This window comes from Chaetomium fimeti (assembly GCF_033439085.1).
Source record: "Chaetomium fimeti strain CBS 168.71 chromosome Unknown B0H64scaffold_1, whole genome shotgun sequence".
NCBI lineage: Eukaryota > Fungi > Ascomycota > Sordariomycetes > Sordariales > Chaetomiaceae > Chaetomium > Chaetomium fimeti.
The window spans coordinates 2,982,640-3,009,405 of NW_026944329.1; the positions used below are offsets into that span (position 1 = coordinate 2,982,640).

Genomic DNA, 26,766 nt, shown 5'->3' on the forward strand with positions numbered 1-26,766 from the left:
TGGAATCCGTCACACCGGGTGGCCAACCACGGCGACCGGCAGTCGCACAATGGCTGCTTTGCCTGCATGGCTCAGCCGGGTGGCACCCGCCATCATATCGAGAGCCTATCAAACACGCCGTGGCCGGAGCGGTCTCCCGAACTAGCGGCTTTGGGGGCTTGATCCGCCCTGTTGGGATACGGGATTCAAACGGCGATCGGCTTGGGCCTTGCCGTCCGGAATCGATCCATCCTCGGTCCACGCCCGGACTCGCGGAAACAAAGCCATTGGTTCCTGTCAAGCCTCGGTTTTCCGTACTAGTAATTGTTTGCTCTGTAATTTGAGACCGTGGCATCGCGGTGGAGACTCCCCTGCCTGGAAAAGGGTGGGAAAAGGGATGATCGAGATAATTATGCTCCGGGCTAGTCTTCCATAACCCACCACCGGATGTCTTGTTTCAAAGAAGAGGCCTCCAAACGGTGGGGCACATTGACCACACACTCCAAGTGGCATGCCAACTGTAACTAGCTCCATAAATTAATGTGTTACCATGACGGTGGGAAGGGACTCGACAGGTTTAGTGGGGGTTATTCAGCACTGCAGGTATAGCATGGGCATAAATGTAGATGAAAACAAGCATCCACTTAGCTCATACTCTACAGACAGACCTATTGAAATTCCGAGCTTGGAAAAAAACACCGCCATTCTTCTCAAGACCGTAGAATCAATCCAATCAAATACATTCAAACCAGCCGGGCTTCATGCAACAAGACCCAAGTAACCCAACTCTCCAAAGGCGAAACCAAACACAGGCCAATCAAAGCGACAGCAGCGTGTCGTTCTCAATGATTCGTTCCTTGTAGCCCTCAAGGACCACCCTAACGAACGCCTTCGCTAGGCGGTCCGCGTCGATGGCACCATACAACTTGCCCGTGATCTTCGCAGGGAGACCGGCGTCGCCGGGGAGGATGCCGCTTGGACGACCGCAGTAGACGACGAAGCGCTTGGCAGTGTCCGCATCCGCAAACTCACACAGTTCCCGTTCCACTTGTCCCTGTGACGGTGTCAGTTGTGGTTGCATAGGGGGGAAGGCGAGACCACGAGGCGTCGGACAGCGCCTGACAAGACAGGGGAAGACAGGACAAGACAGCACAGCACCTTTACGTGTCGGGTGTCAGCCATGAAGTGCAGCGACTTCGACTGATCCCACTCGGCGAACTTGCCGCTGCAGAAGAGGAAGCGGAACTGCTTGCCCTCGGGCAGCTGCGGCACTAGTGTCTCCTGGAAAGCCTTCGCGGCGGCCAGCGTGTAGTCGACTTGGACTCGTCTGTACGTCTCGACGTCCGGGAACTGGGTTGCTCTGCCGCCGATGGCCCTGCCGATGATCGTCAGAGATCGATTCGTTCTTCACACCACGCTACTCAAGCACCCCCCATCATTGCCATTGCCGGCCGACCTGGCCCTCCCCATGTTCCCAGGTTAGGGGGACGGTGGGACCCACCACAGACACCCCTCGGCCCCTGCGAGCTGGCGCAACAAGTCGGGCGGGAGGGAGGAGAAGTCGTCGTGGAGAATGACAGTGGCCTTGGGGCTCTTGGCAACGGCCTCGTCCAGCGGCTTCCGGGTCAGGGCAAAGACGTGGGTGATGTTGTCATTTGCAATGCATTGCCGGACGAGGGCGCTGCCAACGAGACCGTTGCATCCTGTGACGATAACCTTCATGATGACGGCTGGTTCTGGTGTAAGCTGAGATTGTTCATGGTGCTGTTCTTATTCCTATTGCCGGCTGATGGCTGCTGTTTTACATACTTTGTTTTCGCTCCTTCTCTCTTTGTCGTCGTCGGCCTGTCGTCGCCTCTCGTTGCCTGTCGTTGCCGTTGCGGTCGGATTACCAAGAGTCCACGTCCGGATTGGTAATGGCCGTGGTGATGACGCGAGTGTAACCCCCGCGTTTTTGCAGTGATCGACACGCGTCCAGACCCCCTGCCTGTGTGCCGGGCGTGCCTGCCAGGGTGGGCAGGCTTTGATTCCATACGGGAAGGTTCACATTGCCGGGGCTCCACTATCCGGGCAACTTCAAGCTTGTCGGGCAAGCTGCCGCCCGCGATCCACACAGGCCGGGAACCACTGCCCGAGTCCACTTTCCCCTTTCCCATTTCCACTTCGACATGGCTCCATTCAGGGCTCCGTCGGAGTTCCACTCGTTTAAACCCAAATGCAACTTATCAGGACACCGAACGTTTTCGGGATTTCCTTATTGACGAGGGTTTAGAGAAAGGATGGATTGATGAATTGATGACCTCGCGTGCCTCGGTGGAATGCTGCGATTTTCGGCGGAGATTGCACCGATCCCTGCGTGCGCCGCCTCTTCGCCTCGCTGCCTCGCCGCCAACATCGGGCACAAAACAGGGCCACAAAAAGCCGGGTTTGAAGGCGGCAGTCGCGCTTGGCCTGTTTGGACCCAGCGTTTCCGAGCGGCGTCGGATTTGTTGGCCCTGCCTCGTGGCCCTCGTGGGAGCTGACGGGTCTTCCTGCAGAATATTATTCGACCGCTCTCCTCGATCGACGAAACAGCAGATTACCGAGCCCGCTCAACGCCCATTCCCGCTGCCCTGGTTCGCCCGGTCCGTCGGGTCTAAAGGCTTAAGTCCACCCTTGAAGACCCGCGCACGGTACGCTCAGCAGCCACAGTCTGACATGTGGGCTGTTGCGCAGATCGATTCTGACGTGTTGGGGTTCTGATCCTCGAGAAACAGGGAGAACGGAGAGAGAGGACTCAGAGGAGAGACACACGCTCCCTACCAGAAGGAAGATGGAACCCGGGCACGGAGAGAATAAGCAACGCCCGCTGGCCCCAGTCGGGTAGTGCACTGCGGAGTTCATTGATGGCTGGCAGCTAGTGAGCGAAATTCGAGAGACTAGTAATTACCGCCGCGCAGGGGCGGCGCAAACACTCCGCTCCCAGGTTCTCCCCGCGTCCTCGGCCACAGCCGCACGCTGGTGGCCCTGGCTCGATCCTGACCCAAGCTTGGCCCCCACCCTGTTGCCGGTCGGTCGTTGAGAACCGGCTCGTCCAGTCCAACTCCGTCCAGTAAGCCGGCTAGCCGTTTCAGGGCCGGTGTCCAACCCGGCCCGAACAGGCTCCTCTTATACGGCGTAAAAGACCAAAAGGCGGGATGAGTCCACACGCACCACACTGGACCAACCATCTGCCCCAACTGGACCACATGCAAACCGTCAACATGCAGGAAAAGCTAACGATTATCGACGTGCCGTGGCACCGCCAGCCGCTCGGCTTATCAACGTCACAGTCCGCCTGCTCACCTGGCGGACGTCCATACTCCCCATACCCTTACCGGGACCTACCCAAGACACCGGGTGAATGGCCCCCTTACCCCCGCAACAACACCAAGTCCACGCCAGCATCAACGCAAAAAGGCCACGGCGGCAACTTCCACCTCTTCTCCTACCTTCCCGCCGAGCTCCGCCTGCAGATATGGCGCGAAGCCATGCTCTCGGCATGCCAGCAGGGCCGGGTCCACCGCGTCCGCCTCGCCATCACCAACTCGGAGCCGGACTCCCCTGAAGGAAACAACAACACCAACAACATTCCCCAATCACAACCCAAACCAACCCTCCACATCCTCCCCACCCCACACCTGGTCTCCTCCACCCGCGCCACCCGAGCCCTCCTAGCAAGCTGCTCCGAAGCCCGCCACGAGCTCCTCTCCCTCGACAACAACAACAACACCACAACCACCACCATCACCAGCACCACCCTCCCCAACACCCTCCCCATCTCCTCCCCCACAAACCCCCACCACAGCAGCACCGCCGGCATCCTCCGCCTCAACCTCGCCCACGACCTCCTCCTAATCTCCGAAATCTCCTCCGCCCTGCTCTTCACCCTCTCCGACGCCCGCCACACAAACCCGGCCCTCCTGGCCCCGCTGCGCGGCGCCCGCCACCTCGGCCTCGACGTCGCGCCGCTGCTGGACGAGGCCGCGGGCTGTGCCTTCCTCTTTCCGGGTGCTGCAGTGTCGCCCGAGGTGGAGAGTGCGTTGGTCGGGTTGGTGGGGGGCGGGTTTGGGGCCGCGGTGGAGGGGGTTTATTTGCTGGGGGGGAGCGCGCGGGTGGAGGGGGGGGTTGTTGGGAGTGGTGGTGTGGGTTCCCAGGCTGGGAGTGAGGGGGGAGGGGAGGTGGGGGGTGATGATGGGCAAGGGCAGGGGTGTGTCTTTGCTGGTGGGGATGGGGATGGGGGTGCTGTTGGGGTGGGTAGGGAGTGGTATACCACGAGCCCGTTCTCGTCGTATTATGTGGATGGGGAGTATTACTCCCGCTTGACCAAGACGATGCGGTTTCTGTGCCAGTTCAGGCAGGCGATGGATGCGCCGGCTGTGGTGACGGATTTGGATGATGAGGCCGGGCTGGAGAGGCTTGAAGATGTGAAGTTGAGGTTGTTGGGGCATTACGTTACCAGGGAGGATGGTGCGGAAGCGGAAGGTCTGGAGTTGTCGAGCCCGGAAAGGTGTCTTGAGTATGCCCTGGGGAAGGAGCCGCGCTGGGTGCAGTGGGAGTGGGTTTGCCAATGCCTTGACTGTTAGTTAGGTGTGGCACTGGGGTTCATGGTAACTGGCGTTGGGGTATGGGCGTTAGGTTCTTTAAATTGGCATAGCGATGGCTTCTTGTTCCGGTGCCGGGTGGCATCCCACATTTAACACCAGTGCTGGTATTACTGGCTGATTACCTTAATACTTGCGTTGGAAAACGAAGGCATTCTTCACTTTAACCAGTTCGGTTGCTCTTGTTTCCCTGAGTGCCAATACTACGCATTCGAACTCTTTTGTTTGTCAACACCTCCCTACCTACTAATCAAGTTGGCTTATCGTTTTTCAGGAGTTTATGCGGACAGAAAACTGCACGTCGGCGCGGACAACGGTAGCATCAGCATGCCAGTCGAGAGTCGGTAAGAAACCTCCGCTTGGTATGTCATGTCTTGGTAAGGCACTCCCTAAATATTACTTTGGATGTGATTCATATAAGTGTATCGGATGCTACGACACATTCTCGAGCCACATGGGCGGGATATTGGTGCTTCTTGGAACACTAGAGTCAATTACCATGGAGATATCATGTAATATCACAATCAACAAGCGTATCTTGTACAGAACAAAACACACAAGGTCTAATCATCTGCCTGCCAGTCGCTAAAATCACCTCTGTCGGAAGTTATATCGAGCACGATTATGCCGTCTGGTAACCTTGCCGACGCCACCTCTGCCGACGCTTCCCGTGCCGGTGCCCTCGTTGCTGGCACTCTCTCCGCCGGTGCTTCCCCTACCCGAGCCACCCCTCACAATCTTTCTTCCCGTCACCCGGCCGTGAGTCCGCCGAGCCCTAGTCGCCATGAACTCGATCCCCTCGTCCTCACTGTCCTTCTTGACATTCTCCTTGTCGTTCTCCCCGTCGTCTTCGCCCTCGCCCTCGCCCTTCACTTCCTTCTCTCCGTCGCTATAGCCCGGCTGATCCAACATCTCCAAAAGTCTCTCATAACCCCCACTTGACTCGCTCTCTCCGCCCTCGGTTTCTCCTAGCTCCCGGTGCTTCGTTTCCTTCACGTCCTCGATCCTCTTCACGATCCGTGAGAGCGCAAGCAGGATAGAGCTTGAGCGGTGCTGGAATCTCTGTCATCGCTGTCAGCTTCTTTTTGCACCTGCAAACCAGTAGCAGTGGAGCCATACATGAGCAAGATCCGCCACGACCCGGACCATATACCTTTCTGTGTAGTGCGACTGCAAGTCGTCCAGCGTGCCGTAATTCCACGACTTGTCGGCGGGGTATGCGATCACCGGCCTGACATTTTCGTCATAGTCGGTCCTGGAAATGAAGAAGAGACTCTTGTCGATGTTGCGGATTGCATTCGTCAGGCCGAGATAGGCGGGGTCTTCCTCGTCGCTGTCGGGGTGCAGGTCCCTGGTCTCGACGGCCAGGACCGACCCGTCCTTCTCATCAACGTGGCGCATCTCGACTTTGGCGGAGAAGTCGACTGTCTTGCGGCGCTTAGCGGAGGATTCCTCGGCTTCGTTCACGTGCGGCTCTGTGGGAAGTGTGGTGCTCATCTGGAGGGATACAAAGTGTAGGAAAGGGTTTAGGATAATGGCCAGGTCCGGGAAGAGTTTTCTGCTAGAAGAGGAGGGGCAGGGACCCGCGTTCTGGGGGGCCATGGTGAATGATAATTCCTAGGCGCGTGAGTGGCCGGATCTGCTGGTGCCCTCAATGTAGCTCTAGGCTTCCCTATGTTCGCGAGCTTGTGCACCTGCGGGGGGCCGGAGAGGAGCCTGGGGAGGAGCCCGGGCATGTAAACTGCCAGTTTAGAAACTAGGTGCTCATAAGGCAGAGCTAGGGTTGTTATGATCGGTAGGACACGACTGAGATAATAACTTCACCAAGGATGCCCTCAGCTAGGCTTTTATTGATGCTTGAGTGAATTCAAGGACCCTCTCGGACGCTCAATAAAAACCTGAATATTGACCACGCACCAGCTCTTATCAAGCTCTTTGTACTCGCCTCCCCGGTTGGCTTTGTTCGGTAGCCACCTTGGCTTCCCTGACTTGGATTCCTTACTCGGTACTAAGCTTTGTCACCCGTGAATCCGGGGGAAGCCAAGGGTGTCTCAGGGGGCGCCTATTAGGAAGAGGAGTCTTTACAGGAGTTTAGTCCTGGGTGTGGCTAGGTAGTTTGCGACTTTACCTCCATGGTTTCATGCATTCCAAATTTTATCCAACCCCTAAATTTAGGGATCATCTCACCACAAAATGTCGAGGATAGAACGAACACCTTGATCAGAAATCTAGGGGCACAAATGCGAGGAAGACATTCTTCAAGGCGAGATGCCATTTACACCCTGTAATTGTGAGTTGACTTGTGTAGCTACTAATTCTTCCAGGACTACAGTGATTAAGACAGAGAGTTGTTTACACCATCAGATATCTCACTTCCGGCAACACTGGGACTTAGTCTTCCTTATTACTGTCATTGCTGACTGTACTTTCCATTTCGAGCCTTTTGATTCAAAACCAGCGGGATTGACTCCCTGCCCTGATAAAGCTGCCCACCACTCCCATATCCAAGGAGCCAATGTCTCATTCGCGGCGCAATTCGAGAGCATGTCTGAAGTGAAGATGGAGCTCTACGAGGAGGATATGAACTCTCCATCATCTCCTTCATTCACTGAGAATCTTTTCACTCCCTACCATCATGCCTATGAAAAGTACCACGGCCATACTGCTTTTGACCACCAATACCAGTAGAAGGCCAGCCACCTAGCACAGACATTGCCAACAATGTCCCGTCGGAACTGGGGTAGTTGAAGCAGATTCCTCCGACAAATCCCGGCTCAGGTTCGGGAATCATCCCGGTGACCGGCCCTTCTAGTGGGTTTGCGAAGGAAGTGACACGTTCTGATCATGATTTATGGAAGGTTGCCGCTAGCTCGGCGTGGCTTCGTCTTTTCTAGGAATGTTGCAACGACTTCAGCCTCAGATATGTGGAAACATGATCGCTCGATGGGTCTTCACATATTTGGGGAGGGTTCCCGTCGGCTGGGGATTGACACCTAGGATGGTGACAGGGAGTAGAGGTCTAGACCTAGGTGACCGCCGGGGTGTAAGAATCTTCAGGTCTCGTGGTCGTTGGGAATCATGTCGGCCGATTGAGAAATGACAAGTCGCATCTCGCAGTTGCGAGACAGATCGAGAGGAGGCCTCCGTGATCACAAGGTCTGCTAGAGCCAATGGGCTTCTGGAACTTTTAGGACACGAGGATCGGGGCCGGCGGGCTTTCCCAGACACAGGAGGTCGTGCCTTCGAGAAAATAAGTGGGCGAGCCTGGATGGCCTGTCGAGGAAGCGGGCAAGTGTCGATAGCGGCACCGTAAAAGGTTAGAAAACATGGGGAAGCTCACCCCATCCCACCCCGTTTTACCCCCGCGGGATCCGATGGAGGGTTGACGATGGCTCACGTGAGAGGTGCTTCATGCAAGGGATCGTCGTTTCTTTCCGCTTCAATTTCCGTTGTGGAAATTTGGACCGACGAGGAATGGAGAAATGACAATTGCCGTGTTGTAACTTGTTGGGAATGTGGTCACGTTTGTGTGTATGTATGTACCGTGTCGCCATGTTGTGCTGGCTCAACGTCCTGGCAAGCACATCAATCTACTGTTTAGAATCAGTTGAGCCTCTGGATGCAAGAGGGTTGCTCTCGCTTCTACCCCCCGCAGACGACCAGATTGTCGGAATTGGGTGGGGACGGCTTAGGATCGTGGGAATCGTGCACCTTCCGAGCGACCAAAGGAACGAGACCAAAGGATCGGCCACGATTGGACGCAGCTGCACGCTGAAGCTTGTCGGAATTTGCCCCTGCAGCTTCTCTCGAATGGCGGGGATGGATGCCATTGGCGGCAAGGGCCATGCGCTATCTCAGCTTTTGCCCGAGCGTGGGGGTCAAGCCGACCGGGAAGCTTCGACTGACGGAGACCCGGCCTCAGCCGGCTTAGGTAGGTTGTCCCTTCCAGGTTTTGTTTGCCCTCTGCCCTGTGGTTGCCGTTTGTGCAACCTCACACCTGCCTGGCAGTGCCTGGTTTCCGCTCGTTCCCGGACCTTTCTCCATTTCTCCATCATTTTCCTTTTTCCAATTGCCGAATTGACTTCCGATCCTCGCGAAGTCTGTTGTTGTTACTCATGAGTTCCACGTTGTTTGTTACCAGCAACGGTCATCCTCACCAGTATCCCGATTCAGCTTTTGTATGGCGTCAGACATCGTCATCGTCTTGGAGGTTTGACAACTGAGACCATGCCGTCGAGTGCTCCGGTCGCCCATTCGTCAGTGACGGTACGGTACCCCGGGGCACAGCAGTCAGCGTGGCTTGTATGCACATGTGTGTGTGATATACCGGGGAGCGTTCCCGTGATCACATCAGACGCTCAACTGGCCTGAAACATGCCACGCAGCTCCCGTGGCGCAATTCCCATTTTCCTCGCGTCTGGAGGCGTTCCGGAAGTTCCCCGGTGGCTGCAATACTTGCTTGATCTGAACCCCCACGCCGGCCAAACGGGCAACTGGGTATCGACGCCCCCTTACGCTGGAAGGTCACTACCCGGTGCAACGACAGAGCCTCATCCGGCATGGCTGGTCAGCGGCCGCTCGCTGATCCTTGTTTTCAAGGAAGGTTATAAGACAAACCTGATACCCTCCGACGCACTTTCTGCCATTGTACTTCCACATCCAACTGCTTATCCATCCCACCCGTGGCCCCTTTTTGGACGACTTGATCTTCTTTGTTTTTTTAGTGGCAAGGCGTAAACTACCCCTGAGTTCACCTTTTTAGAACCACCACCAACCCAGAACCCCTTTTCAGCCCGTCTCCTTTTCCAGACCATCGGATACCACCCGTCAGAATGGAGTCACCACCACAAGACAGCACCCCAACCACACTCACCGACTTCCTCTCCTCCAATCCACCCCAGACCCAACAACCAACCCAACAATCCCCCGCGCCCCTCCCCCGCGGCGTGTACGTCCCCATGCCAGCCTTCTTCCAGGCCGCAGCCACCGACAGCAACGACCACGACGGCGGCATCGACATCGCGGCCACGCAGCGGCACACGGCGCGGCTGCTCGCCGCCGGCGCCGCCGGCCTGGTGGTGCACGGGTCCAACGGCGAGGCGGTGCACCTGTCGCGGCGGGAGCGGCGCGCCGCGCTCGAGGCCGTCGCCGACGCCGTGCGCCACGACGCCGACTACGCCCACGCGCCCGTGCCCCTCGTCGCCGGCTGTTCTGCGCAGTCCGTCCGCGAGACGGTCGAGCTCTGCCGCGAGGCGAAAGAGGCCGGTGCGACGCATGCGTTGATCTTGCCGCCGGGGTATTATCGCGGGCTGATGGATGTGGAGGCGATCGTGGGGTATTTTGAGCGCGTGGTCGAGAAGAGCCCGCTGCCGGTGGTGGTGTACAATTATCCGGCCGCGGCGAATGGCGTGGATCTGGACTCGGATGTGCTGTTGCGGTTGGCGAGGATGCCGAGGATTGTGGGGGTGAAGCTGACGTGTGGGAATACGGGCAAGTTGGCGCGGCTGGTGGAGGGGGTGCCGAAGGTGAGGGGGGGTCGGGATGACTTCTTTGTCGGGGGCGGCAGTGCCGACTTCATCCTCCAGGGCCTGGTGGTCGGTGCCCATGGGACGATTAGTGGGTTCGCTAACCTCGCGCCGAGGGCTTGTGTGAGGATTGGGGAGCTGTTTGAGCAGGGCAAGCTGAAGGAGGCGAGAGAGCTGCAGCATGAGGTCGCCAAGGGGGATTGGTTGGCGATCCGGTATGGGTTTGTCGGCGTCAAGGCGGCGATGCCCATCTTCCACGGCCCGAGGGAGACGTCGTGTGCCGTGCCCAGGTTGCCGTTCAAGCGGCTGGAACAGGACGGCCAAGCCGTGAAGGAGATACGAGAAGGGATGGCAGGTGTGCTGGAGATTGAACGGAACCTCGCCGCTGAGGCGGGTGAGAAACGGCAACATTGGAGTATTTGAGTATTATTATTAGATAGACTTTACAGCGCAAGCACCCCTTATTTCTAACTCGAGCTCTTGACGAGCCATTCCTTACATTCAACCCTCTTGGTTGCCTGGAGTGAGTGAAGACGAGAAGCCCGAAGAATCTTTGATTTGAGCTCGTGTTCTCCATTTGATTAATCAAGCCCACGACCACAAAAGTGTCGCATATGACAATTCTGATCGACCACCGTGTTGGGCCGGTAAGGCTTACATTCCTTCCATCTCGTTGCACAGAGGTAGCTCTGCCGTTCCGTTGGAATAAGTGATGATCATTGGATTTGATGTCGAGTGAGATCCAGTTCCATGATAATATGTGAAATGGTGTCTTGGAAGTATTCCCAACTCCTTAGCTACGCTTCAATGCCATTGATCCTCGGAAGGTTGCCGTTATGCAACTTTGCATTCACCGCGATGAAAGTTCCTAAACGTCCATTACCCTTGTCACTCTCGGGATACACAGCATACGTGACCGCCTAGCTAAAGCAACATCACCGCCAACTCCAACAATACGAGCGTACATGCCCATATACATGCCTAATGCAACGGGCTTACACAGGGATTCCTCCTTTCACCACCACCCCCCGTCCTTCATCAACCCCCACGCAACCGAAGCAAACATAACCAACGAAAGCAGCACGACCCAAAACCCAAACCCAAGGCAAGACCGTCCCGCCATCAGACGGGTGTCACGCTCACACAGCCTTATGCCCCCCCACGCCCGCGGACCATCCCGCGGATCACTCCTGCAGGCGGCCGGGTGGGAGTGTCGCACAGAGGTGGCGCCACTCGTCCCCTGACCGAAACATAAAGCAACATTTCTTTTTCCTTCTTTTCGAGCACGGCCGGCTTCCGACGACGTCCAAAAGTTCGGAGCGTGAGGCTGCAGTGCCTGGCCCCCCTGTCCCGCCATGTGGCTGCCGGCCTGAAACCGCTGACCGCCCGACGGCGTGGGGGTCGGAGTCGGAGTGTCCAGGGGATGGTGGTGCCATTCTAGAGTTCCAATTTCCTGATACGATCGGGAGTGGTGCCCGGGGAGGACGCTTAGTTGGGTAGTCCGTAAAAGCGGTAGGTTCTTCGTCTACGGATGAGTTGACTCGTCACTACAACACAACCATTCTGCGGCGTTTAGTGGATGAAGTCTTTGGAATTCAACGACGCCCCAATCTGATTTGGGGCGTATGGTATCATTAATCACTCCGCTAGCGCTAGCTCCTCAGCCGGGCAACCCAGGGGGCGCCGTCTCGCCCGACGCCTGTGCCCTTTCACCCCACCACTCCACTTGCGCCCGAGAAGAGCGGGCGGTTAGGAAGGTTCCCCAACGGCGCCGTGGAAAGGTCGCTAGCCTGCTCTGCTCCAATGGATGTGATCACGACGAGAACGCCGTGCTTATCCTAGACTGCGACGCGGGGGTCCGTGGTGCCACGATGTCGTTGGTGAATGGAGTACCACGCGCGGACAGAAGGCGGCTGATGGGCTGTTGCTCTTGGTGTCGAGCCCGCTGGGTCACACCGCTTTATCCATCCCGTCTACCTCGTCTTGGTAGTTGTACATGTCCTCGTGACTTTCTGATGGTTTCATGGTGGATCGTAAATAACGCGTCGCTGGCCCCGCGACTGTATGTGGGTGCTGCTTGTCGATTCGCTCCGCCGTCACCCCGGCGGGAAGCTTTGTTTGTACCGCGCGAGCATGCTGTCGAACGACCCAAAGACTGGCGTCGATGTTGATTTCGTCCCATTGTTCGTGCCGACCCCCACGCTCTCCGTAACGAAGAAGGTCTCATCGGGTGGATCAGCATCGCTCCCCATGTTGGCGGTAGCCTGCCCCGTCTGCTCGTTGATATCGCCCTCGAAAGCTTCCGCAACGCTGGAGTACTTGGCGCCCGCCAAATACTGCTGCAGCGTTTTTTGAGCTTTCTTTCGGGGCTTCAGTAAGCCCGCTTTCTTTTTCTTCTGGTATCGATTGATCAAAACTTGGTCCTGGACGTTCTCTGCCGGCTCCCAGCTGGGATTCTGATCCTCGGGCCAGTCTCCTGCCCAGAGAACGAGGTATCTGTGCATCTTGACCCCTTCTTCCATAAACCATTGGTCATCGAGTAGTTCCTTGACCTCCCATTCCTCCGCTGCCGGTTCCTCTTGCTGCTCGACCTTTGGTTTCTTCGGTTTTCGCTGCTTTTGCGACGAGCTTTTCCCATTGGATACTGGTTCCTTGCGTTTTCTCGCCGATGAATCGGAAGCAATAGTGGAATGCCCTGCGGCACTTGGTGTCGAAAAGCGCGAGGTTGGATCTTTGGCGTGACGGCTGGCCGTGCCGGACCCTGATGCAGTGTTGGATGCCGGTTTAGCTTGCGGCTGGACAGCGGGTAACCACGGCGTGCTGCTTTGCTGAGCATGACTGCCGTGAGGGTGAGGCCTCGAAGATTCGTCAAGGCGCTTGTGCTGGCCGAACGCATGCGCCCAGGCTGGGTGTAACCCTCCGGGCGTGGGAGTGACCTGTTGTGGAGGAGCAGGGGGTGCAGACGAACCGGAAGAGCCAGTTTCCACGGGCGCGATCCTGGGCCTCACAGGGAAGGAATCTTGTGCAGGCTGTGCCAGGCTACTAGCTCGGGACGGTGTCTCTGCGGAGGTGGTATCGTAATGTAGCGCGAGCCGGTCCACAGACTCCGAATCCACCATATCGTCTTCGAACCCCATACTCTCAAACCCAATTTCCTCATCCAGTTGGCGGCTAATCGCGGCACCATCCGACTCCTCCTCACTAGTGTCTTCAGGTCCTTCGTCGTCTAGTACGTCGCCCAGCTTCCTCTTCTGTGGGGTGGACAAGGACGGACCGGCAACCTGTTCGGCGAGAAGGCGAGCTTCGTCTGCCGAGCCCACTAGCGGCATGCCGAAGTCCTCCATAGGAACTTTAGGGGGCCGACCGGGCTTCTTCTTTATCGGAGCAGCTTGTTGCCTTTCGGCTAGCTGGCGTGCCTGCTCCTGCTTCTTCTCCAGATTTTGGTATTCCCAATCTTCAAGCTCGCGCGGTGAGACATAATCCAGCACCTTGTTGCAGGGTATTAGGAGTTTCACCGCCGGCAGATCGGTAAACCCAATATGGTAGTGGACTAAGCGCCTCGAGGTTTCGGTCATGTCTTTGTCGGTGGGGAGGATAAACTGGTCGATGATGTATGCGGTGGAATCTCGGGGAGGGACCAGCGAGATCCGGGGAGGCGGTGGCCCGGAGCCCGGCACATATTTACGAATCGAGTGAAGCGGTATCTCGATTGTCGTTTTGAGACGTCGCGGGGGTAGTTTGCCGTCCATGACGTGGGTTTCTCGGTGGTGCTGCGCGACGCGCCCCAAGATGCGCCGCGCGTCTCAGCGCCCGCAAGAGGAAGAGATAAGAAACGAGAAAAAATAACAGAACAGAGCCATCAAATTGGATTTAGAATTGGGCCAGAGGGACCATGACCGCACGCCGTAATGGCGGCAAAACTTTAATTGTTCTCGCCTTGAAGGGAGTTGTGTCGTCGATCGTGAAGCTCTGCAGGTGGGTCAAGGATAACTAAGCTATTTCCTCGATACTTACCTAATCTTGGCAAAGAGCTGGGTTAGGAAGGAACTCGCCGTTGCTTCAACCGACTGTGTATTCTAAAGGAATCTATTATATATCTAATAAATAATATAATATAATAAATAAAACAACTAAAATATTCATAAGAGGGAGTGTAAAATTAGTTCAAAATAAAATAATACTAATTCTTAATATCATAATTTATATTATTTTCTTATTATTTTTTATTTTCGCTTAGTAGCAAATAACTGCCGTAATTATGAGTTTGTAATTTTAGTATTTTACGTTTATTTCGTATTGAATTGCTAACTTACATCGACAGCTTGCAAGCTTTTTTTTTTCAGAATTTCAAGCGCATCAGGCCATGTTTATCTAATTCATCTTACATTCAAGAATACGCCTTTGAGAGTGGTGTTCCGATTCTGAAGCCACATGAGAACGTTGTGGAAGCTGCATTCCCGCACGCTTGCTGGAGCTCTTATCGCTTGTTATCGCCCAAGCTGGCCGAATTGGCATCTTGGCGCCTGAGGCTGGAAAATCGAAAGGTGGGATGGGTCTCCACCACAGCTCTGGCATCCATCACCAGAACTGCAAGGGCAACCAACGAACTTGCCGCGAATGAGCAATTGACTTGCTCAACGCTGTCGATTCAAGACGCCTCCCCACTCACTCCGATGTGAAATTTCTCTATTTGACCAACCACATTAAATTATCTGAACTACATCGCAGTTCCTCGCGCTCGACCGCACCACCACCTTGCGCAAGATGCTAGCTTCCACCACAACGACCATGCTCCGTGCGGGCGCTGGTCGCTCCGCAGGCGCTCTGCAGCCTGCCCTCCTGCGCAGCGTTACCTGCCCGTACGCCGCCGGGTTAACCGTATCCCCGTTCTCGATGACCACCCCCGCTCCGAAGCAACCACAGACCCGCCCGCTCTCGACCAGGCCGACGCCCTCCTCCCTCATCAAGTACCGAGTCGCCCAACCACCGCGCCGCAACTCCTCCAGCCACCGCCAGCCATCCCAGCCGGCCGCGACCCAGGACGCCGCAGCCGACGCCAGCGCCGCGGAAACAGCCGCCAAGGCCGCGGCGACGGCGCACCCGGAGCAGGCGGTGCTCGACTGGAACACCTTCTTCCAGCTGCGCAAGGCGCGGCGGAGATGGCAGTCCGGGTTCAGCGTGGTGGGCGCGCTGGGGAGCGGGTCGGCGGGGGCGCTGGTGCTCAGCTCGGGCATGGCCGACAGCGTGGTGAGCCGGATCCCGCTGGACCCCCTCATCACCCTCGGGCTCATGACCATGAGCTCCGCGGCGCTCGGCTGGCTGGTCGGGCCTAGCCTCGGCTCGGGCGTCTTCAACATGCTCAAGAGCAAGTACAAGGGTCCCATGGCGGTTAAGGAGAGCGAGTTCTTCGCGCGCATCAAGAAGCATCGCGTTGATCCGAGTGCGAGCTCGGTGCGGAATCCTGGTGGGTGGCCTTTTCGTTCCTTGTTGTGTTTTGTTATTTCTCGGGGATGGTGTGTAGCTAACGTGTTTGCAGTACCCGACTTTTACGGCGAAAAGATCTCGAGCGTGGCTGGCTACAGGCAGTGGTTGAGGGACCAGAGGTCATTCAACAAGAAAAAGGGAGGGTCGTTCGTATGAGCACCCGCTAAAACGGCGGCAATTGTCTTGATAAGCGAGAATGTGCTGTGGCACGGCTCGGAATACACAAAGGGTAGCCGACATGAGTGTGGTCCAGTCTATCACGTCTTTTATTTGTTCTGGAGTTCGCGGCTTCTCGGTTGTAACATAGTCAGCAGGACATCTCCAGGCAACCAGCGAAAGTCTCCTCTTGGTACATAACCGCCGGCATCTTGTGCTGAACAGGCCGACATCACGCCCCAAGCGATCATCGTGGGTACTAGCGTCAAAATGTCCACTCAGGTGGAGGTCATATATACGGAAACGTAGGATCAACCTCCTCCTTCCAAGCCTTCATGCCCCCCATGATATCCACAATCCTCCTCTCGCCACCGTTGTCCAGCCCAAGTTCTTTCAGCTTCTCCACCGTCTCTTGTGAATCCAACCCCGTCCGGCAGACCACGAAGATCGGTGCATCCGAGTCTTTCGCGTCTGCCGGTAGGATCTCACTCGCAGGACTTCCGTCCCGCTTGATAGCAGCCGCTTTCATCAACAGTTTAGAAAAGGGGGTATTCACCGCCCCCTCGATGCTCCCAAACGAGAAGTGCTCCTTTTCTCGCGTGTCGATGAGGATATGCTCCGGCAGCTCGCCGCTCTGCTTGGCCGTGTGGTACGCGGCAGCAGTGATGCGCTCTTCCGGCGGGAGATCGACCTTGGACGTCGGCACGCTGCAGAACTGCACGTAGTCGGGGACCCCGGCCTTGATGCCCTCCAGCGTCAGCGTCGAGTTCTCGCCGCACGCGAAACAGTTCCTCTTGCGCCCGCCCATCTTGAGCGCGCGGAAGGAATACGGGCCGACTGCGCTGTCGAGGTCGTACGTGTAGATGAGCAAGGTCGGTTGCTGCAGGTTTCGCTCTGGCGTGCTGTCGGTGGTCGGGGACGGGATATGCAGTGCGGAAGCGAGGATCTTGATGGCTTCGCCGGCTTGTGCCACGCCCATCATCCCAACCACCGGACCCATGATGCCGGCTTCGCCGCAGGATACCATGGAGCTTGGTGGTGGCGGCTTTCGGAAACAACACCTGTAACAGGGAGCGTACTTGCCGTCAACTCGGCCCTGTGGTGTCGGGGGGCAGTTCAGCACCGTGAGCTGACCCGACTTCTGGACCGCCGCGGCGGAGACGAGAGGCTTTCTGAGAAGCACGCAAATATCGGATATTAAATACCGTGTTATGGGATTGTCGGTACAGTCCATGACAAGGTCGTATTGTGAGATGATGTCCGCAGCGTTCTGGGGGGTGAGTTGGAAGGGGTAAGGGACGTAAGTAGGGAGTGGATTCAGGTCCTCGAGGTGCGTTATTAGGCTGTTGACTTTCTTCACTCCGATACGGGAGGTGCTATGGCCGACTTGACGGTGAAGATTGGAGGCCTCGACTACATCGCCGTCGACAATACCGATGATCCCTATCCCTGCCCCGGCGATATACTGAGCAGCCGGGCAGCCAAGGCCACCAGCTCCTATTATGAGGACCCGTGAGTTGATCAGGCGGAGTTGACCTGAGAATGTTAGTTGCCCACTTCTAATACTGTGCGTGTTCACCCACATTACCTTCTTTCCCCATTCCAGGAACGATCATCTGACGAGAGTATCTCTCAAACTCTTCGTCTGTGAGGCGCCGGCTGCCACCATCTGCTCCAAGGTTTGTAGCAGCCGTGGCTTGGCCGTTGGCAAACGGTTTATCTGTCATATCCGCATCTATTGCTTCGCGTTGCACCATCGTAACCGAAAGCATGCAACCTGCGAGGAACTAAAAAGATATTCTGCTTTTCTTCACGTCGAACACCGAATCCCTGCCCCTCTTCCGCGCTCACTGGGCTCTCAAGCTTGTGACAAGAGATAGTGTATGTATGGGTCAAATCGCCAATATTGAACCAATGGCGTCAAGGCCCGTCGTCAAACTTGGAACCTCGGAGGCGCTTGCTCGCAGAAAGGATCCGAGATGCCGATTGTGCCGCTGTAGGGCTGAGATGAATTGCCCCTCCCCCACCATCATCGAGATCCTGGACGTCTTGGCGAGCAGCCGAGCCCGCCTTGTGGGTCTGCGAGGAAAGCGGTGAGGCAGTGCCCCACTAAAAAGTCCAATCGCCGCTGCCACACCCCGATCCCAGCGCATCGATTGCGAACTTCAAGCTCGCCATCCTCGGCCACAAAGCCCGAGAACTACCACCAGCACCCACGCCTTCATTCCCACCCTCCAAACCTGAACCCCAACCTAAGCGGCCAAACGGCAACAACTCACAATGGTACACCCCTCCCCTCCATCCCCCGCACCCCACTCTCATCCACTAACTAACAACCACCCCCCCCCCTCCACAGGCCCCAACAGCGCCCGCCCCGGCGAAGCGCCTCACCGCACGGCAAAAGGCGCGCGCGCGCCTAGCCGACCCCCTGCTGCCGCGCAAGCTGCACCGCGAGAACAACGTCGTGTCCGACGGGTTCATCGACTCGAAGCGCGACAAGCGGCTGATCAAGCACTCGTCCTTCCTGTCGCGGGTAGCCAAGTCGTCCAACAAACCCGGCATCGGCGCCAAGCGGCAGCAGCGGCGGCGGGCGTCCAAGAAGCTGGTGGCGACGCTGGACTCGCTCGGGGACGCGCTCGACGACATCCGGGTCGGGATGGACGAGGAGGCGGCGGCGGGCGGGGGCGCCATGGACGCCGAGCAGGCCGCGCAGGGCAAGGTGCGGCATAAGAGTCTGAAGAGCAGGCCGGGGGCGCTGAAGCGCAAGGAGAGGCTGGTCAAGGGCGAGATGGAGCGGTTTGGGCGGAGTCTGGCGCAGCTGGCGAATATCTCGACGACTTCCGCGGAGGGGACGACTTCCGCGGCTGCTGGTGGGAGTGCGGCGCAGGAGAAGATGGATACGGAGGGAGAGACACAGACCGCGGGGGCGGCGGCGGCGCAGCCTGCTACGGCTACGTCGGGTCGATGGGCGGCGTTGCGGGGGTTTATTTCTACGACGATGGAGCAGAATCCCGCCTTCTTAAACAAGACGTGAATATTAAAGGCACAATGCCAAACAGCATACAAGCACGAAAAGGCTGAGCGCTTGAAAGACGTGAATCGGCGTTGCCAACCCTTGACAGGGGTCGGAATTATGTGACGACTTGGGCCAGTCCGAAGGCTGAGCGCAAATACTGCACAATTACCCTCCCCTCGCCGTCCATATTACTTCGTATAATAACCGCTGCATCCACGCGAGCCATGATTCAATACCCGCCAAAAAAAAAAAACCAGCATCAAAACCCAGGGGTACTCGGGATCGACCCAACTCCCTAACTCCTTCGACCGCAAACGCCATCCTAATAGGCTCCAACACCGGCCCAACTCTTGATGTCCATTTAGGTCTTGCCCAACGCCCAAAAAAAAAAACAATATCGCGAACGCCGCCCAGTTGTGGCCCATTTTCGTAACGCCTGCTCACAGAACTACTAGTCGATGCGTGGTGGGTCGTTCGACGAGCTGGCGAATGGGCTGGCACTCCGGCGCCTCTCGCCCTCCTTCCGTAACGACTCGACGATTCGCAACATCTCTTTCCTCCCCCCGCGGCTGTCAACCATTTTCCCCGCCATCGACATGGACACCTTCTCGTAAGCGTTGGCGTTGAGAAGGCGCTTGATGAGCAAGTGCCTCATCAGGATGCAGACAAAGACACCGCAGTCCTTGCTGTTTTCCTGCTGGGGAGTGTCCTCCAGCTGATGAAATCGCAATGGGACGCCCAGGACAATGCTCAACCGCTCTACTCCCCTCTTAGCGGCGGAGAAATTGGAGCCACCGAGGGAATCATAATGGAATGCTACCCGGTCAATCACCGATACGAGTAGAAGGGACCAATGACTCCCACTGTCGGCGTTCCAGCGGTCGCGACTGTCACTTATTGGAAGAAAAATGTGCGTTATCTTGCGGAAGTCGGGCAAGGCCGAGGCGTCCCCTTGGAGGTCAGTCGTCTGCATCAAGAGATGAGAGACGACGGGCCGGAGAAGTACGATCCTAGCCTGCGGGTACTTGGGCAAGACTTCACGCTCAAGCCATCTAGTGCGTGTTAGATATCGGAAAACGGAGAATCCGGGGTCCCAACATACTCTTCCCAAAAAGCGATGGCCTACAATATCGTCAGTATACAGACTAATAAGAATCAAGACGGTCTGAGCATACACTATCCGTCAGCCAATCGTGCTTGAGTGCCTTGATGTCTTCCGTATCAACTAAAGAGGAGTTAGCCAGGTCACTGGAAGAGAGCCAAGGTTGGTTTCAACACGTACGGCGGATGTCGTGGTCTGATGAGAGGAGTTGTTAGTCTGTGAGACAGCATAAAACATGACCAGGGTGAACTTACACGAAAGGTATGGTTTCGGGGAAGACATTCCGAGCTATTCATCAATTAGTTGATGGTTCCACATAAGAAAACCATTGCAACAATCATCCCCGGAAAACAACTTGCAACATCTCCATTCTGCTAGCAGCGCTGACACCCAGCCGCCCTCTCGCCATAGTGCTGGATGCTCAAGCATCCCACCACAGTTTCGACCCGCTAGACATCAGTCGCCCTAGCCAATATTTTCCACGCTCACGTAAAAGGCCGAGGCCGAACAACATTCCCCACCAGAGTAGAGAAAGAATCTGTTCTTACGCTATCCCCAAAATGCCTAGCCATACTCTGCCGGAAACGCATCTTGTCGGCGGTCTGCAGTGGGGTCGGGGATGGAGATCGAGTGTCGGGGAAGGAAAACCGTGAAAGGCCGGTTGACACGTCGATTTGGGTGGCGGTGGAGTCGAGAGGACCGGCGGCGAGGGTAAAATACTGACAGCCGCGGAAGACGCGGAGGAACCGGAACTCGAGATTCGACTTGTCGGGCCCTCTAGCAAGGCTTCGCTACTCGACGTTGCTTGCAAGGAAAAGAGGGATCCGGGCGAGGATCGGCTACGTATACTATGGCCGCGGGAACTCGACGGGAAAGGGAAGGGTTTAGAGCGGTCGAGTGCCGCTTTGACAGTCTCGTCGACGGCCAATTCGGACGATTTGGCGGGGAACACGATGGTGCACAAGGCGTGGCGGCAGAAAGCGGGAGGAAAAGCGAGGCTTTCTGGGCTCGGCCACGGAATTTGGCGGCCCCGCAATGAGTGCCAATGCTTCGCGCACACCCTTGCATTGTGGCTGCGCTCTGCGGGCATGAGCAGTTTTGGACAAAAGCCGCCCGAGTAACAATCGTCAGGGACGAGACAATAGGGGGTTAAAAAAAGGATGTAAACCCTTAACAATGGCCCATATTCATTTCAGATGATACACTACCAGAACGTATTGAAACCCTGAAATTTCATCCTGATTTTCAGTCCGACCAAGACGATGATATCAATCCAAAACCGACGTCACCGAATCCCGGTCCTCCCACACCCCGGCGTGTTGTGACACGACGCCCAGTCTGGGCCAGGCCGGAGGTCCATTCGCTGCGCCTGCGCCAAGACGCTTCGCTCCGGGGAGTGGTGGGTGGGTGCGCTGGCCGGCAGTGAGACGTCACCTCTAACGCAACCCAAAATTCCGGGCTCGAGTGGTTTGAAGCCAGGTTTGGACCACCCACCTACCCTGAGAAATGCGGCCAGCGGGATGAGTTGAAGGTTCTATGGTCAAGAGTATTCAGTCTTGCAGCTAACAATTGCTGACCGCGTGGCGCTGGCGATGCGCTCATTGCTGCTGCTGCTGCGCTGGCGTGAGGGAACAACACCACCGGGGTCACATCCTGCAGCACAAACAATGGAGTCTGCAGGAGCTGCACATGCAAAGTGTTGAACCGCATAACATGGGTTCTTCATGGTGCCAGATGACAATTTAGAAAGAGTAACACAAACAGTATGCATACAACGATATTGCAGTGAAGGTATCATGTGCTCTTGCTGGCATAACGTTATCCTGGGGCAACCTAGATTTTTTCTTTGTGCCCTGCTCTATGTTGGATACAGGTTGTAATCATAGAACAAGCACGTGAGGGTCTTAGCATTCCCAGTATGCTGGAAGAAACTATTGGTATTGACCTGTGTTCGGGGTCTCGTGGCTAAGGGGTGAAGGTGGTATCGATAAAGAGAGAAACCGATGATGAGCATTTTGATAATGCGCCGGAGGCGGCTGGGGTACTTCCAGAACCGTGAGATTACGGCTACCTATTGCAAACTTATCATTGACCATGGAAGGAAGAATTAATCGCTAGGTTCCTAAGCGATCCCGCCACAAAGCCTCAGCTGTTCCCCGAGCTGCCATGCAAATTGCTACTTGGACGAGGCAGTCTTCCAGGACACACATCTCCAATACATTACTAGTATTCAGAGCTTGGTCTTTCTAAATCCTCCCATTCATTATCAGAATAGCCTTTTCCCTATCGTTATCCGCCAACCAGTCATGCTAGCCCAACTTGTAACGCAGTAAAAGCCCCCCCTGTTGGGGGGGAGGAACACGACGAGAACATGTTCTACTTAGTAGGTAGCGGACAAGCATAGTGTTGTTCGCTTTATGAATGGCTACCGCACGGGCCTCGATAATGAATAGTGCCCATGACTCCATCATGCCCATAACAACCTAACCCCCTTATCCATGGAACTTATTGGTGCTTTTCACAGAACACACCTCATGATATAGTGTATCTGTGCGGTGGCAAGCCTACTTGGTGACTCACCTTTTTCGCGTTTTATGACGGAAGGACGTAAAAACCATGGCTTCTCCTAGATTTGCTTTGGGTTGCTTTGCAATTTTGCATCGGGAACCGAAAAGTCCACACCTTGAACTTGCCGCCATTCTCGACACACCACAAGCTCACTTTTGATATTCGGTCACATTAGGTAACCAACCCAACCTTTAACATGACCCTTTCAAGCATTGTCCGCGCGCCCCCTCTGCGGGAACTGTCTCTAGCAGCTTTCGGTCCTCTCCGGCCAAGCACGCCGCGGAGGCTAAACCAACTCACGATGGGGTTCGAGGAGATCAAGAAGTGGAAGGAAGAGAAGGCGAAACAGGCCGCACTTGGTGATTCTGACAAGAAGAAAAACCCTCAGTAAGTCCAGCCCCGAATTGTTTACACCCCTTGCAGACTGCCATGACGTTCAATCAAGCCTTGGCTCTCGCCCCAAGCCGCTCTTGCAACGCATACAAGCAAAGCAAAACACACCTAACTAACACCACCGCCAGGAACACCCCATACACCGCCGCGCCGGTAAGCCAGCCGGCCTACTTCCCGCCGTGCGGCCTCGGCGTGCAGCCGCGCGCGATCCGCACCACCTCGGGCCGCACCGCGACCCCCATCACGCTCTTCCTCGCCTCGCAGGTCAGCGAGGCCGAAGACAAGAACAAGGTCGAAGTCGTCACCACGCTGGTCTTCCGCACCACGTCGAGAGAGCTCGACGCGCGCCACGCCGCGGCGGCGGCACAGACCAAGGATGACGAGCTCGACGCTCGGAGATCGTAATCCCCCCCTGCCCGCACGTCATCGGCCGTCCCGAACTCCACGCGCCGTTCGAGCCCGGCAATAGGTCGCCGCAAAACGCGCGGACCGTTAGTGTGGGAGGAGAAATCGCCATAATGACCTGATGGACCGTCTGCCTTTAGTAAGTCACTCACCCCGTTCGTGCCAAACGACAGGGCTATGGCCGCTTCGGCGTTGGTCACATAACTTTTATCCTCGGGACTTGGCTTTGGTTGCTAAATGAGTTGATCCAAACCAAGCGTTCAAGAAGCCCAACGTTTACAGGTTTGCAGGTAGTATTTGGAGGCTGCCGTGGTCTTGCCGATCTCGGTCGAGGGCAGCCGTTTGGATTCACAGTTTTGGGTTTTACCTCCTCTTTTTTTGGACAAGGAAATACTTTCAGGATTGGATTTCCTTATAGTTAGGAGTACTAAGCTATAGTGATACCTTGTGGAACTAGGTAACACCGTACCTGTCATTCAACATTCCAGCTTGATGTATAATAGATAATTGAATTTTCTCCTCAGCAAATCGTGACTTAAGTATTCCGTGAAAACCTCCGTGTGAACACCTTGACCTCCAGACAATTCCCTGACTCTTGCAAATGTCCCTTTTTGTTTCTCCCTGATGTAGGGTCCTCTCCTAGCTGGAAAGCGCTAAGGCAACAATAATACCTCACGCTAAAATGTCCACATTTCCCATGTCAGAGTCCTCAGAGACAATATCGATATCCTGAGCAGCGGCCCGGTCCGGGTTCCCCCCTTCTCTGCTCTCCTGCAGCGTGTTAATGATACCGTCTAAGAGGACTTCCAGAGCCTCGTCCGCATTCCGAGCAGGTTTGTCTGACTTCTTGGCTGTGGGGGTTGTGATCCTTTTGGTTGTGCCGTAAAGGCACTGCTTCATGAAATCCTCGACCTGTAAGTCGACCTTGCCTGGGACTTTAGGAGACTGACCCTCGGATTGCCGAACTGTTTCAATCAACCGGAGGCGATAGGTTTCTGCAAGACCATCAAGGCTATCGTCAGACTCGCTCGCGACGCCATCTCCAATTAGCCCCTCCCGGTCGCAGTTGGTTAGCCTGGTTTGGCACAGCATGACCACAGAATCAAGTTTCTCTGCAAGGACCGGCCGTCTGATTGTATCTGCTGTGTGGGCGACATCCATGTCTCGAAGCTTGTCGATGAGGATTGCCATGTCCTGTCCTGCCCCCGAAAAGATGGCGAAAGACGAGCTGGACGCCTTCCGGAGAGCGGTCAAAGTGTCTTTCTTCTCTCGGCCATGCCGGGCTCGCAAGTTGTTGAGCAAGTTCGAAGCGTTCGCCTTATAATCGGCTGCGATGTCGCGTATCACCTCCTCTCTAGGCTTTAGAGAACGGTGCAGCAGCTGGGGTAGGGTTAGCCTGTGCAGATTACTACAGGGAGATGGAAGATACACTAACGGTCACAATTCGGTGAAGAATGGCAGGCGAGGAATCATCCTCCACCACTTGCTTCCAAATGTCTTCAACTCCCGAACATTCCTCCAAGTTGGGCTCCGATTCAGGGGCTGGGGACGGCGATGGTGCCACTGGTTGTTCGTCGGAAAAGAATGCTTCTTGTATTCTCGCGGGCAAGCAATGCTCAATGCTCTGGTGGCGGTGTCCTAGCGCATCCGGTTGAAACGAAGTTGGAGGGGTAGAACCGAGACATCTACGGTCTACAGGTGGCCCTTTTGGTGATTGTTTGTCAGAACTTAGCCCTGTGTTGATCGTTATGGAGATATCTGGAGGAGCTTCTGCAGGCACGTTTTCTTGGGATCGATCCATGAACATAGGCGAATTCGATTCCGTAGCCGCACGGTCTGCGTCTGCACTTTCGCTGGACAGAGTTATGACATCGTGGGGTTTCGACGGGGCCTGTAGACAAACGTCGTTCTGTTTCACTGAAACCGGTGAAGGTTTTGGGGGCTCTGGGGAAGCGATATTCCCTGGGCCATCTGTGGTTTGAAAGGTAAACACAGAATCATTCTTGCGCGAGCGTTCGTTCGAGGTAGAACGAGCCATCGTGGGTGTAAGCTCGTCGTCTTGAGAGTTAGGGGTGCTAGACGCCTCTTCTTCGTTTGTATGGGCAGTTTTGTCGGTACTTGTTGGTCCAGCACTGGCCTTGCTTTTCCGAGGAGCATCACGACTGGACGGTTTCTTCGGTGCGGGTGTGGGCTTGCTCTTCCGGGTGATGGGGGACCTTGCCCCCTTCTCAGTAGTTCGAGCTTTGCGTTGAGGGAATGATTGACGTCCCTTAGGCGATGGTAGCTTGGCTTGTCGCTTCTTTGGCCTGGATTCCGATTCCGTGTCTGTAACGTCACTTAACTCGAAAAGGTCGTCACCGCCCGTCCCCCTTTTCGCATTGGCCCTGGTGGGGAGAGACCTAGGAGGCGCCTTGGCTTGGTTGGACACCTTTGCTGGTCCCTTTGTTGCGGTTGAAAGTGTTGTCGTTTTTCCGGGCTTGGGAACGGAAGATTTTATGGGTGAATCGGCTGCTGCCGTCAACTGGTTGGGACCCTTGCGTTTATTTGTCTTGGAATCTCGAAACTGCGATCCCCCGGGAGGGTTGCTCGATTTGCCTGGGGGCCTGGTTTAGTCACCGGATGGGGCTGTCGACATGAACGGAATATCCGGGAGACCGGACGGGGGAAGCCTAGCACAAGACTTACCGCTCGCCTTTTCTGACAGCTTGTGAGTGTCCAGCCTCTCCTGGCTCTCGTTCTGCCTCTTTTTCCGGGTTGGCGACAACTCGAGGAAGTCGCCCAGTATTTCGGGTAGGGGGTCCCTTTTTGTAGTCTTTGACGTAGGGGGGCGGGGAGTTGGTATGTACTCGAGGTCGAGCATGTCACTAACACGGGAAACTGAGGGGGACCGCTGCGGACTCTCAAAGTCAAACCCATCGATGGTCCAGGTTTCGGCCAAGTCGGCACGAACGAGGTCGACAGTTGCTGGCTGGGATGAATAACGAGTATAGTCCATCTCGAACGGTCAAAATGAATAACAGAAGGGCTTTTAGAGCGGACTATTTCCACTGCACCGGAAGCAGGGCAGATAGCAGGGACATCAGCATTCGGGGGAGTTGCTCAAGATCCGATGGGGGCCAGCGTGAGAGTCTGCGCAGTGCGGTTTTTTGGGGGACACCACCTAATTTCAACATTCAGTTAACTCCGAGATCCAACAGGTAGGTACGTCTGGGACGCGGTTGCCTCCTGTCTTGACACGCCCAGGAAGCAGGCAGAGGAAGGCGCGGGCCATTTGCCAACGGGAACAACAACGCTTCTTTACCCGGAAAGCTGTCACCTCAAAATCCAGTTCACAAGTTCCTTCAGATTTCATTTTGACTTGATTTGTTTCAGATTGAGTCACACAATTTTCAAGCTTCCGAAATACTCGACTTCCATGGGGTCGCGAGGAGGTGGAAGGGTTGCCGCACGATATCGTGTAATGTAGGGTTAGGGTTATATATTTTTGCTTCCTGGCCTCAAATGCGCTGTTTCCAA

General features: G+C 55.9%; 10 protein-coding genes across 10 annotated transcripts; 4 read left to right on the forward strand and 6 right to left on the reverse strand.

Annotated features, from left to right (window-relative positions):
• Positions 1 to 778: 778 nt before the first annotated feature.
• B0H64DRAFT_22097 (uncharacterized protein) lies at positions 779 to 2,027 on the reverse strand. Its single transcript, XM_062799574.1, has 4 exons — positions 1,789 to 2,027; positions 1,481 to 1,709; positions 1,138 to 1,354; positions 779 to 1,033 (listed from the first exon to the last, which is right to left on the reverse strand). The coding sequence occupies exons 2-4, from the start codon at positions 1,699 to 1,701 to the stop codon at positions 797 to 799; spliced, it is 675 nt and encodes a 224-aa protein (XP_062664247.1). The 5' UTR covers positions 1,702 to 1,709; positions 1,789 to 2,027; the 3' UTR covers positions 779 to 796.
• Positions 2,028 to 3,221: 1,194 nt separating this feature from the next.
• Positions 3,222 to 4,583, forward strand: B0H64DRAFT_414544 (uncharacterized protein; the record flags this gene model as incomplete). Its single annotated transcript, XM_062805040.1, has 2 exons — positions 3,222 to 4,052; positions 4,329 to 4,583. The coding sequence occupies 2 exons, from the start codon at positions 3,222 to 3,224 to the stop codon at positions 4,581 to 4,583; spliced, it is 1,086 nt and encodes a 361-aa protein (XP_062664248.1).
• A 609-nt stretch (positions 4,584 to 5,192) lies between these two features.
• Positions 5,193 to 6,203, reverse strand: B0H64DRAFT_449170 (uncharacterized protein; the record flags this gene model as incomplete). Its single annotated transcript, XM_062807076.1, has 2 exons — positions 5,193 to 5,663; positions 5,721 to 6,203. 2 exons carry the CDS (start codon positions 6,201 to 6,203, stop codon positions 5,193 to 5,195), a joined length of 954 nt encoding a protein of 317 aa, XP_062664249.1.
• A 3,142-nt stretch (positions 6,204 to 9,345) lies between these two features.
• Positions 9,346 to 10,631, forward strand: B0H64DRAFT_449173 (uncharacterized protein). The gene has a single exon (XM_062807077.1). It carries the CDS (start codon positions 9,434 to 9,436, stop codon positions 10,547 to 10,549), a length of 1,116 nt encoding a protein of 371 aa, XP_062664250.1. The 5' UTR covers positions 9,346 to 9,433; the 3' UTR covers positions 10,550 to 10,631.
• Positions 10,632 to 12,222: 1,591 nt separating this feature from the next.
• On the reverse strand, positions 12,223 to 13,875 carry B0H64DRAFT_314996 (uncharacterized protein; the record flags this gene model as incomplete). The annotated part of the gene is made up of 1 exon (XM_062800227.1): positions 12,223 to 13,875. One exon carries the CDS (start codon positions 13,873 to 13,875, stop codon positions 12,223 to 12,225), a length of 1,653 nt encoding a protein of 550 aa, XP_062664251.1.
• Positions 13,876 to 14,890: 1,015 nt separating this feature from the next.
• Positions 14,891 to 15,766, forward strand: B0H64DRAFT_437883 (mitochondrial import protein Pam17-domain-containing protein; the record flags this gene model as incomplete). The annotated part of the gene is made up of 2 exons (XM_062806293.1): positions 14,891 to 15,590; positions 15,663 to 15,766. 2 exons carry the CDS (start codon positions 14,891 to 14,893, stop codon positions 15,764 to 15,766), a joined length of 804 nt encoding a protein of 267 aa, XP_062664252.1.
• A 289-nt stretch (positions 15,767 to 16,055) lies between these two features.
• On the reverse strand, positions 16,056 to 17,523 carry B0H64DRAFT_315122 (uncharacterized protein; the record flags this gene model as incomplete). Its single annotated transcript, XM_062800230.1, has 2 exons — positions 16,056 to 17,302; positions 17,355 to 17,523. The coding sequence occupies 2 exons, from the start codon at positions 17,521 to 17,523 to the stop codon at positions 16,056 to 16,058; spliced, it is 1,416 nt and encodes a 471-aa protein (XP_062664253.1).
• Positions 17,524 to 17,911: 388 nt separating this feature from the next.
• On the forward strand, positions 17,912 to 18,842 carry B0H64DRAFT_352413 (ribosome biogenesis protein SLX9-domain-containing protein). The gene is made up of 2 exons (XM_062801493.1): positions 17,912 to 18,049; positions 18,123 to 18,842. The coding sequence occupies exons 1-2, from the start codon at positions 18,047 to 18,049 to the stop codon at positions 18,798 to 18,800; spliced, it is 681 nt and encodes a 226-aa protein (XP_062664254.1). The 5' UTR covers positions 17,912 to 18,046; the 3' UTR covers positions 18,801 to 18,842.
• On the reverse strand, positions 18,841 to 20,297 carry B0H64DRAFT_22224 (uncharacterized protein). The gene is made up of 5 exons (XM_062799584.1): positions 20,139 to 20,297; positions 20,065 to 20,079; positions 19,958 to 20,007; positions 19,885 to 19,904; positions 18,841 to 19,834 (listed from the first exon to the last, which is right to left on the reverse strand). The coding sequence occupies exons 1-5, from the start codon at positions 20,164 to 20,166 to the stop codon at positions 19,234 to 19,236; spliced, it is 714 nt and encodes a 237-aa protein (XP_062664255.1). The 5' UTR covers positions 20,167 to 20,297; the 3' UTR covers positions 18,841 to 19,233.
• A 3,591-nt stretch (positions 20,298 to 23,888) lies between these two features.
• On the reverse strand, positions 23,889 to 26,245 carry B0H64DRAFT_334247 (uncharacterized protein; the record flags this gene model as incomplete). The annotated part of the gene is made up of 3 exons (XM_062801096.1): positions 23,889 to 24,630; positions 24,686 to 25,835; positions 25,953 to 26,245. 3 exons carry the CDS (start codon positions 26,243 to 26,245, stop codon positions 23,923 to 23,925), a joined length of 2,151 nt encoding a protein of 716 aa, XP_062664256.1. The 3' UTR covers positions 23,889 to 23,922.
• Between the last annotated feature and the right edge of the window lie 521 nt (positions 26,246 to 26,766).